Here is a 12,123-nt window from a genome sequence, read left to right on the forward strand (position 1 = left end):
CTGATAGTAGATGGGAGTGGCCCTACTTTCATACTGGTCTTCACTTTATTTGGCCACTGGCCCAAAACAAGAGAATAGTCCAAAAATGATCACTTGTTCATATGGTACCCTGTTTTGTGTGGTTTTGTATCCTTTCTGAGTTGTTAGTTAAAATACATCAGGGAGTTGCCAGAGTCCTAGCTCTAGTTTATTTTTCAAAAGTGCTCCTAATATTTGTTTGTTTCTTGGTTTTATATTATTTAGTGATCCAATAGCATGAAGTGGTAAGATACCTAATATAAAACTAATGATATATTTATGGGTATAAGGCAAAAAATGTCATTTTAATCCTCAAGTAGCATTCTCACCATGTTGCTGTAGTCTGTTTCTCCTTTTCCATCAACCTCCTCTCTCTTCCTCCCCAACCCCACACCACTCCACCCCATCCTATCCCAGAAGTGACCAGCATTTGCTAAGCTGAAATAGGTAGATGTTATTTACTCTTAAAATCTCTTATATTTTTAGTTCGGATCAAGGGATGACATGTTTAGACCACAGTGGGCAGACCTTTATAGCTTTGTTGTTTGGAATATATGTGCCTACTATAGATGGAATGTGGATGGAATTTCAAAGAAATCACAGATTTTTAAAAAATCTTTTTATCTAATTCCAGCTTTTATTTTAGAGTGCTAAGGTGAAATGCAGTGGTCTTTGAAGAAACTAATCTTTTCAATCTTATTAAAACATTCTTAGGACCAGGCATGTATATGTTACTTACGGCTTAGCCAAGAAAAACTGTCTGCTAAAACTTTAGATACCATGTGGTTATACACAGAAGTATGCGAATTTTTCACATATATTGCTCAGTATGTTGAACTAGTTCATTTGACGTACACCTCATCCTTCTGGATATGAATAAGAATTCTGGGCCTTTTAACTGGTTGTTCTGGGGCTTTTTGGTCATCTCCCCTCATCGTTGCTACTCAGAAGTAGCATTCTCGAAAGAAAAAGACAATTGTTGAGTAAGTATGAGTTCAGCAAAGAAGGCAGTTACTAGATACATGTCTTAAGCTTGAGTCAAAACATTTGGTGAAAGTAGAGTGAATACACTTTCAGAAAGTGAAGAGGACATAATATCAGCATATTCATGGTGTAAGTTTTTTATCATCTGAGAATAAACTTATTTTTCCTATTCAAATTATATTAAATTTTTATACTAAGTGCCAGTTTATAGAACACAGCATAATGCTGAATGAGTTTTTACTGAATGCTAGCAAAATTATGTCTCTCAGATAACTGTTTTCAAGGCTGTAGTAGAGTCCTGTGTAAGGAAAGTTAATGTAATCTTAGTAAGTAATTCTAGGATTGGCCATTGACATCAAAATTTGAAGACCTTATGAAGGAAACATGAAATCGCCCCTTTCAAAAGACTTAATTCTCTTGCTAACCATGTAAAAGTTGCAAACAGCTAAAACTTGGGTCCTTTGATAATCCTTCTGAAGAGCTTTTATCAGCGACTAAATTAATATATTTTTTAAAGATTTTATGTATTTATTTGACAGAGAGAGAGAGAGGCAGCGAGAGAGGGAACACAAACAGGGGGAGTGGGGGAGGGAGAAGCAGACTCCCCGCCAAACAGGGAGCCCGACGTGGGGCTCGACCCCAGGACCCTGGGTTCATGACCTGAGCTGAAGGCAGATGCTTAACGACTGAGCCACCCAGGTGCCCCTAAATTAATATTTTCATTGTCCCTCCCATCCTACTGCTATTGTGTCACTGGGTCACATTACCAGGAAAGCCATCATTGTGTGACCCTGTGGAAACCTATCTTCTGGCAGATGTTAGCTGCCATCATTGAAAAATGGGACGAAAAAGATGACAAAATGGAATTTGTGGCAAAGAAAAAATAGCGAAGGTTGTTTTGTTTTGTTTTGGTTAGCACTGAAGTACAGTTCATTTTAAAAATCCATACCCAGGGTCGCCTGGTTGGTTCAGGCAGTAGAGCGTGGGACTTTTGATCTCGGGTTGTGGGTTTGAGCCCCACGTTGGATGTAGAGATTACTTAAAAATTTTAAAAAAGATCTTTTTTATTTCAATTTTTTATTTAAATTCTAGTTAGTTAAAAATCTTAAAAAAAAAATTAAAAAAAAAAATCCATATCCAAACCTTGGCACTTGGAGATGAGCTACAGAAAAAAAAAAGTCATGACTTTTGGGAAGTTTGATGTAAACACAGGTGCCAAATCCTGCTGTTAGGTGCCAGGCTGGTAGGAACCAGTTTGCCAAAGCTTATTTTCTAAGATACACATCATGGGTCACAGCTCAGAAATAACCTCTCCCTTGTAACATTTCTGCTTTTGTCTGTCGTTTCCCTTTCACCTATCAAATCTCACCAAACAGTGCTGCATAGCTATCTCCATTGTTTCCTTAAACAAACCCCAGCTACATTAAAGAGTTTGTGCATGGAGACTTTGGGAGAACCAAGCCAAACATTGGCTCTCTAATGAATGTGACTGCAGACATTCTTGAGCTGGATGTTGAGGTAAACCATTTTATTGTGGAAGTACCCATTTGTACATTGAATTCAGCCAAGGTTATGCTTTTGGCGGGGGGTGGGGGGTTGGGGGGGTGGGCATTAAGTCAAATAGGTATCTATCTCTACTCACCTTAACAGGTATTTGAAAATGGTCAAAATCTCACAGTAGCATTGTATTGCAGGGAGGGACTGTCCTTGGAATTTTTATCTTCTTAAAAAATACAAGATCTCATTTATGATCCTTGCAAATATATAGCTAATTTACATGGGGCGTGAGGTCTTAAACCCTTAAATGGAGCAAGGAAATGAAACTTAAGAGCCCTTCATATGTCCTTTGGACTCTACAGAGTTCATTCCCATACCTATTTTGTTTTATAAAAAATTTAAGGCAGACTACTCAGAAACATACATTCAGGACAGGTATAGAAAATGGGATGAGCCAGTGGTTATTAATAAAAGCAGTTGTATAAGGGACCCCTATGATGTGGTACAAATTTTCTGCTCTTAGAGTGTGAATTGAAACAAGGTTAAATTCTTAAGTATTTATAAGAGTGGATTGAATAGGTCCTTCGGCAGTTCTCCATAAATATATTTTCTCATTTGAGCATCAAAAAGGTACTGAGTCACAACTGTGCTCCTTGACAAATACCTGATGAAGGATGGGGTCCCTCTCCCGTACCTCCCTACCAGCCAAAAACAATATTAGGAGACTAGCATTTTGCACTTGGGATTAATATCAGTTATCAAAAGAAGTGCGTATAGTTGCCTCGTGTGCAGACAGCTATGGTAATCACATATCACTGGAGCATTATCAGCTTACCGGCGATTCTCTTGAGTGCTTCCAGCAAGATTTTATAGAGCTCCTGCAGTACGGCCACCGACAGCACTTCCAAGGTTGCAGGGAGCCTTCTCAGAGGGACTGTTATTTTGAGGAAGACAACCTTGTGTTAAAGAAAATCTCACCTGCATTCATCTTCTTTGATCTTAATTCTCAGAACAACTTAGGAATGTCAAGAGTCATGGGCCAATGTTCCTCATCCCTGTTTGTCCATCGGGAATCACCTGTAGGGCTTTTTAAACCTCCCCTGCTTTCAACACATACAAGACTATGTGACCTGCAGTGTTTAGTTTTCAGGCATGAGAAACAACCCATTAGCTTATATATGGGTGTTCAGTATGTGGCCATGTTCTGAAATAGAACCAAAATATCTTCTTGGGATTTCTAAAAGATACACATGTACACACACAATAGTTATTTGGGCTTTTCTAATAAAATTTTTCTGATTCTGGCAGTGACTCATAGATTAATTTAAAAAATCACTTGTGGTAAAGCATTTTGGGTTTTAAAATTTAAGTCTCAAAAAAACCCGTAACAAGACATGGGCACAGTGGACTTTTTTAAACTTCTCAAATTAGGCCCTCGAGGGTAGTTAAACTACTTCTAAAGCCTAGGACATGATTGTTTTATATGGAGAAAAAAAATAGTCTGCTACTGTAATTTCATTATGACTTAAATCAAGGTTTTGTTCTAGAAGAGCCAAACCAAGTGAGTAGAGATAAACTGATTTTAAAAGAAACAAAAATTCTGAAATGATACACAATGATCATTTATCCTTTTCTAGTTCTTTCATACTCATTTATTTCTCATTTGGTTGCTAAGCTACAAATAACACCATAAGTGAATAGACTACTTGAGTGCTTGTTAAATGCAAGATGGGAAAATGAAAATGATCTGAAGAATAAAAGTTGCTGAGACTTCTGAGGGAAAGTTGGTGTTGCTCCCTGAATTTCTTTCTTTACCCATAAATAACATTTACAAAATTTAGATGTACTCTAGTCTCTTATTGGCCAAAGGTACAATTAATTTAACCAGCTGAGTAACCAAATACTCTGTGAATTCAGAAACAGACCTTGGGCCCAAGAATCTCAAGACCTAGTTATGGATTTTAGAGTGTTGAATTGTGGTATTCAATGACTTTTCTTCAAATGAAGCTTTTTCTGCCTTATATTAAAACTATTAAGTTTATGCAGCATTACCAGCAAATGCTTACTGGAACAGTAATATGTTTTCATGTCTTGTTTTCTTCCTTCTAGTCTGTAGATGTTGACTGGCCCCCTGCTCTGGATGACTAGCTTTCAAATTTGGACACACAGAGTAGGGTTTTCGTGGCATGATGTGGACCTCCATTCAGCATACACTGTATAATGGCTGTTAACTCACCATTACAGTGTCTTGGAAACCATTTGGATCATGTTGATCTATGTATTTTAAAATTTGTTGTAACATCTCAGGATCTATGTATGTGTATATTTTGTGTTAAATGTTCTAAGGATGTCTTACGATTTTTCTTGTTCCCTCTCCAACCCCTACATGCCAGACTATGAATAATGAAAACATTCTCTTAATTCTTTCATTTAGAGAAGTACACAAACAGGATACGTTCTCTGATAATCTGAGAAGCTATAATTTCTTTTAGCAAAATTTCCCTCCACAAGACATACCACCTTCAAAATCATGTTCTAAATTTTAAAAATGATCTTGATAAAAGTTATATCTAGATTTATACAGCACAGTATCCTATAATATTCTAAGATATCAAATGCAAATCTAACATCATTAATATTTTTCCCAGTAAGCTTTAATCAAGCTATTACCCACAGAAGTACTTTTTGTATAATCTGTCACAAATCTTAATGACTTCAAGTTACTATTTTGACGACTTAAAAATATCAGTCTGTTTCCTGGGGAGGGAAAGTGAAACCTTAGGAATTGAGGCATACCCTGTTAAGAGACTTCCATAAATCTTTTAAATAAGGAGACACAAGTGCCTTCAGTAACTTCAAACCCAGGGATAAGATTTTGAAAAATTAAGATTGCTAAACAATCTGCTATTATACCAGAGTGCTTCAATATATTATCCAATTTCAAACATCTTCATCAAGTGGATAGGGTATTATCATTTCCATTTTATAAATATGAAACCAAAGAATGAAAGTTAAATGATTTATCTAAAATTTTACTTCCATATCTGGGGCTAAAACTGAAGTTTCCTGGTCTCTAGGGTCCTTTTTTAATAACTCTTGTTATTGAGCACCCACTGTGTGAAGGAGGCACCTGAGAATGTCATTTGAATGCACTAACCCAAAAATAATAATAATTAAAATAAACAAATGCACTAACCATCAGAAATGACTTTTGGAATTTAGAAACCAAATCAAGGAGCTTGCCAAAAAATAGCCCAAGTATATTTCATATGATCTTACATGATTACCACTTGTTAATAAATTAATCATCAGTTGGTATTATGAAGAAGGAAAAATGAAATAAGCTAAACCTAAAGAAAATAGATGGGTCATTAAGAGAAACGTTTCAGCAATCTCATTAAAATTTCAGATTTAAGTAGTAATTTCTATCACCCTGATTCAACTATCTGAGAGCTTATTTTAGAACACATGTGACTTGGATAGTATTGGATGATTGTTTCCCATCTCTTCATTAAGCATACTTCATAGATACCAAGATATATTATTCATTTTAGAAATCAGGAAAATTATTTAATTGACATGAAGAAGTTTCATATGTGAATACTAGCAAATAATTGTTTCACTATTTTCAATGCCAGAAAATAAGAAAGGGATAATAGAAATAAACTTCTGATAAACAGGTAAGAACTTTTGTGTGAATGTTTCTCTGTTTCTGGGGAAGTTTTGCTACAAAAAAAGATTTAAATAATTTGGGAGATAGTCTTTTGCATGTTTCTTTTTAGCACAGCTTTGAATTTAGTGGAATCTGCAAAATGGAAAAATTAAGAACCTCCTTAATAGAAGATTTCTATTTCTTAAATTTCTATTCCTGACATTATGCAAAATTTCAAGCAAAAAGTAAACATTAGCTGTATATACTTTACTTATTCCATATGTTCATATATTATGAGACACAGGTTGTTAAAAATCAGTGGAGGTCTGTTTCATGCAAGAACTGGGAACATTAAGTAATGTAATATAGTGTAATATTGGTTTCAGGAGTAGAATTTAGTGATTCATCACTTAACAAAAAACACCCAGTGCTCATCATAACAATTGCCCTCCTTAATATCCATTCATAGCTTTTTTTTTCAAAATTTTATTTAAATTCTAGTTAAATCTTTAATAACACTTAGAGAAAGGGCCCTTTTTTACTTCTTAGTATTTCTTTGTCCCAAATATAGTCTGTTATTTAGTTTAGGAAAAACATCAACTCAACTCTGAATACCTGGAAAAGTTAGAAATAAGGAAAGGATGGAGAGGAAGGAAGGGAAGAATTTACCAAATAAGCAAGTAAGATAACTGGTTACATTAACAAGTTATATGAAATAAACTTAGAAGTTAAATTTCCATTTCTAAAGAGAAAAACATCTTACTTAGGCTGATCTTTTCTTTTGAAGCTTTATTATTGATTTTTAAGCCCATATAAAAGAATGAACTTTGATGCAAAGTTTTCTGATTTTTAAAACTGGTGCCCTTTTGGTGCCTGGGTGGCTTAGGTAAATGTCTGACTTTTGATCTCAGCTCAGGTCTTGATCTCAGGGTAGAGTTCAAGCCCCATTTTTTTTTTTTAATGGTACTTTTTTTATTATGGAAAATACTGTTTTTATGATATTCATTTAATTTTTTTCATCTTGAAATAATTTCAAACTGGGCGCCTGGGTGGCTCAGTTGGTTAAGCGACTGCCTTCGGCTCAGGTCATGATCCTGGAGTCCCGGGATCGAGTCCCACGTCAGGCTCCCTGCTCATCAGGGAGTCTGCCTCTCTCTCTGACCCTCCCCCCTCTCATGCTCTCTCTATCTCATTCTCTCTCTCAAATAAATAAATAAAATCTTTAAAAAAAAAAAAGAAAAAGAAATAATTTCAAACTTACAGGAAAGTTGCAAGAAGTACAAAGGACCTCCACTCCCCCAAACCATTGAGCCGGTGATGTTCCATCACCCTGAATACTTCAGCGTATAATTTCTACAAACAAGGACATTCTTCCACTTCGCCACAATAGAACTATCAATTCAGGAAGTTAACATGGATATTACAACCATGTAATCCACAGAGCCCACTCAAGTCTCACCAGCTGTCCCAACAGGTACTTCCATAGGCAGGGGATCACCCTTTGCACATAACTGTTATGTCTCTGCAGTCTCCACCAATCTGAAATAGTTCATCTTTCCTTGGCTTTCATTATTTTAACATTTTTGAAGGTTTCAGGTCAGTTATTTTGTAGATTGCTCTTCAATTTGGGTTTGCCTGGTATTTCCTTATTATTAGATTCAGGCTGTACCTTTCTAGCAAGAATACCACGTGAGAGATACTAACTTCTTGCATCTTATCAGGTGTCATACAATTTTGATTTGTGCAGTTACTGACGACTGGATTTTAATCAGTTAATGAAGGTTGTGTCTGCCAAGGTCCTCTACTTTTATTCTTTTTCCCTTTAATTAATACGTATCTTGTAAGGAGACCATCAAACATTCATCCACTAGTTTTAGCATTTACTGAAGATTTGTCAAAAACTGATCTAATTCCACCATTTCTTTTACATTTGTCGGTTAGCATTCCACTGAAAGGTAGAACTTTCCCTTCTTGTGGATTTGTGGGTTCCTATTTTGTTCGATAGGTTATAATTTGTTACTAACAAATGCAAACGCATGCACACACACGCACACACACACACAGTATGTTTCTTTACATATATTGAAAATAGGGAGTTGTATACCAGTACTTCCAATTCCAACCTTATTCTAGTTTTCTCCCTTTTTTATTTGTAATACCTTTCTCTGACAAAATCTGGCTCCCATTAGCCTTAATATATTTACTTGTAGATCAGTCCCCCTCATAAAAACCTCTTGCTGCATCCTTATTCCAGATCCCTGAGAGTCCCCTCCATACTACTACCCCCAAATGTTCTCCTCAGGCTTCACCCTGTATCCCACACTGGGCCCCACCTTCGCCCCTGTGGCAGTACCTACCTCAGAATAAGCTCAGAATAAGCGAATGACATTTGTCCTGAATTATCAGGAAGGGAGACAGGCAGGAAATAAATCAGGAAGGCAGAAAATGAAAATCTTTTAAAAATGCATTTTAGTACTCTACAAAAATTATAATTTCAAAGGACAGTTACATATTCAGGTATATTCAGCTATAGCTTTACAAAAAATGCATGTTTCTAAGCAACCAAACTACCTTTCCCAAGGAGGATGCTATAAATAACAAAATCTCACCAGTATTTTTAAAGTCAAATCACAACAAAATTTTAAGAATTTTAGTTTTTCCATTTATTATATTACCACACAAAAAAATCACTGTATACAAAGATATTACAAAGGTAATAAAATATTATGTACAACAAAAAGGATTTTGACACTTTACAAATGATTGCATCCTTTTAACACATTTAACATTAAATAATTTGAGAACTTTAAAAAAACTCCTTTCAGTACCTCTAAATTTATTACAGTTACTAAGAAGCATATAAAAATATGTAGCACACCATGAGAGATGATGGACTCTGAAAAACAAACAGGGTTCTAGAGGGGTGGGGGGTGGGAGGATGGGTTAGCCTGGTGGTGGGTATTGAGGAGGGCACATTCTGCATGGAGCACTGGGTGTTGTGCACAAACAATGAATCATGGAACACTTCATCTAAAACTAATTATGTAATGTATGGGGATTAACATAAGAATAAAAAAAAGTCAATGAATATCAAAAAAAATAAAAATAAAAAAATAAATAAATACCAGAAATTTTGCCAAAAAAAAAAAAATATGTAGCACAGTAAAAAAACAGGATAGTGCCATTCTGTAGGGTTCTGAATTCATCAGTTAGCAGTATTTTTCAGTACATTCTTTTAAAACATAAAGTCATCTCTGAAGGATTCATCTGGTCTGAACCATGACCCCAGTGAAGCCTCCTGAGAGACTTCTAGACACAGATCCCCAAATACTCCATCTTACCTATTTCTTACTACATTTTAAGCAAAGCTATACTGTTTTGATTAGATAATAAAGAAGAAAAATAGGTAAGATGTTTATTTTTATCAAAAACTTTTTTTTTATTTACTCTGCTGATATCCCTGAAAACTCGATTTACTGAAGCACCAACATTTACTAATTATTGTGTATTACTACTCACACATAGGTGTTTAATGAAAATTTTAAAATTCTTTACATTTTTGAAAAGTCCAGTAGTACACTGAAGTTTTGGAAACAAGTGATAAGTGACAAATGATAAATTCCACCCTCTTTAAATAGGTCATTACTAGCAGGTGGTATTTTTTCCTAAAGCCATAGACATTTAAAATAGAAAAATACTTAGAAAATCTTTAGAAGAAATAATTGTTTAAACACTTCATCTGTGTTTTGTTTATTAGTGATGGCAGTGGGGACACAATGGGGGCTTTTTGATCTCTACTTTTGTATGCATGAGAAAAGTTATAATTACTTTTGAGATTCAGTCTTATTCACCGATTTTAAGTTTGTGCTTTAAATTCTAAGATGTATTAAACTATTAATTTGACTGAGTCTTAGACAATTGGATATAGACAAACCATACATTTATCTCTGATTAGTTGCCCACTCCTGGCCTTACAATGTTAAATAGCATGATATTTTTTATTCTATGTGATACCAAAAGCATCCTAATTTTGCCCCTTTCATACTTAACCCCTGAAAACTAAACAGATCAGAAATCCTTCAGTGGCAACTTCATTAGCTATGATGAGGTTCCCTTTTAGGAAGACAGTCTTACTACCAATTCATAATCAACTTTGGCAAAGAAATTAAGGGTCCTAGGACTTCAGAACTGAGTCATTAAATGACCTTATCTTTGCTATATAATAGAAACTGGTTCTGAAAAGAGTAAGGCCAAAAGAAGGGCCTTCAGATCTGGGCAAAACAGACAGCCACTCTAAAGAGAAACCCATCTCAGGGTTCTTACTAAAGAATCTAATCCATAGCGATTTTTCTCACTCTGCCATGTATCAGAAGGAGTTTCTGGGCTTAGAGATTAATCAGGGCCACAGGATTACACACATATTTATTAATATTTGATTAGCACTATACTATTTACAGTTTCTTATGCATCATTTTATTTAATACAACACATCTTGTGAGGTAGGTAAGCAGGGTATTATCTGCATTTTGTATCTGAAGAGAGGCCCACAAAAGGCATGGTTTGTTACATATTACATAACGAGTATGTGGCAGAGCTGAAGATTCAACCCAGATGTCCTGACAAAAAAAAATCCCTATTCTTGGGCGCCTGGGTGGCTCAGTCGGTTAAGCGTCTGCCTTTGGCTCAGGTCATGATCTCAGGGTTCTGAGATCGAGCCCCGCATTGGGCTCCCTGCTCAGCGGGAAACCTCCTTATCCCTCTCCCTTCCTGCCGCTCCCCCAGCTTGTGCTCTCTCTCTCTGCCAAATAAGTAAATAAAAATCTTAAAAAAAAAACAAAAAAAAAACCTCTATTCTTTCCATTTCTCCATGCTATTTAACATCACATGGCAATTTCTTTAATCCCCTAGTATATCAATGTATGATATAACAAATTATTTGGTGGTACTGGGCAGCCTGGATCACCAATTCCAAGCCTCTCTTAACATGGACAGTCTCATTTTTTTTTTTCCTGAAACATTAGGTTAAAAACTGACAGCCCAGCTGTTAGAGAAACCCAGTTACCAATTTAAAAGACCATTATGATAGCAGGTTCTGATGACAGAAATCAGAATAGTAGTTTTGAGGAGTAAGTAGATTGGCAAGGGCATAAAGAACAGAGGCAGAGTGGACAACATGGCAAAGGCATGAAGGCCTGGCAGCCTGAGAGAGATTTTAAGCAATGCCAGCTTGTTGCAGGGTTTAAGGATAATGTGGTATTATTTCTAACCAGAGCATATTGAAGATTCTTGTGGGGGAAAAGGAATGAAGGCCTATACTAAGGAAGCACTAGGAATGAAGGAGGGACTAATGCAAGACATTTTTATGAGGCAGAATTTAAAAGACTTGATAACTAAGGACAGTAAAGGAGAAAAGGAATAAAACATGATTCAACGTTCCAATTAATATCTGGTGTGGCAGGGTAAATGGTAATGCCATTAATGAAAGTAGAGAATGCAAAAGGGGGAGGCAGTTTATAAAGGCATTTGGGTAGCGTGAGAGAAAGCTGAAACTGGGCACTGATGAGGTTACCCAGGGAAAAAAAATAGCACCAAATGAGGGCTGGGGTTGAGATTCTAGAAAAAAGTCAACCTCAGAGAGGAATCTTATCTACCACAGAAAGCTTGGAGGAGTATCCAAGAAGGGAGTAGCCAATAGGAAAGAAGGTTATGGATAGGTCAGGCAGAGTAAGGACTGATAAAAAGACACTAGATTTGACAAGTCTCTGGTCACTTTTCCCAGAATATCATAAGAAAACAGAGGGAGCACCTGGGTGGCTCAGTCAGTTAAATGTCTGACTCTTGATTTCGGCTCAGGTCATGATTTCAGGGTCGTGAGATGAACCCTGGGTCGGGCTCTGCACTGGGCATTATTATCACCATTAATATTCTCTCTCTCCCTCTCTCTCTCCGCTCTTCCTCCCACCCTCGAGAGT

General features: G+C 36.2%; 1 protein-coding gene across 2 annotated transcripts in view; it reads left to right on the top strand.

Moving 5' to 3' along the window:
- Positions 1-4,991, top strand: part of PUS10 (pseudouridine synthase 10) — a 68,063-nt gene extending 63,072 nt beyond the window's left edge. Inside the window, exons 17-18 of one of the 2 annotated variants that reach the window (XM_035001487.1) lie at positions 2,421-2,520; positions 4,609-4,991. In XM_035001487.1, coding sequence (XP_034857378.1) covers positions 2,421-2,520; positions 4,609-4,647 — 139 coding nt within the window. In that variant the 3' untranslated portion in view covers positions 4,648-4,991. Of the gene's footprint in view, positions 1-2,378; positions 2,521-4,608 lie in introns of those variants that run through there. The other variant, XR_004678571.1, reaches the window with a different exon arrangement.
- Positions 4,992-12,123: the final 7,132 nt, after the last annotated feature.

This window comes from Mirounga leonina, unplaced genomic scaffold (genome assembly GCF_011800145.1).
Source record: "Mirounga leonina isolate KUSES-001 unplaced genomic scaffold, KU_Mleo_1.0 Mir_125, whole genome shotgun sequence".
In the NCBI taxonomy this organism is placed as follows: domain Eukaryota; kingdom Metazoa; phylum Chordata; class Mammalia; order Carnivora; family Phocidae; genus Mirounga; species Mirounga leonina.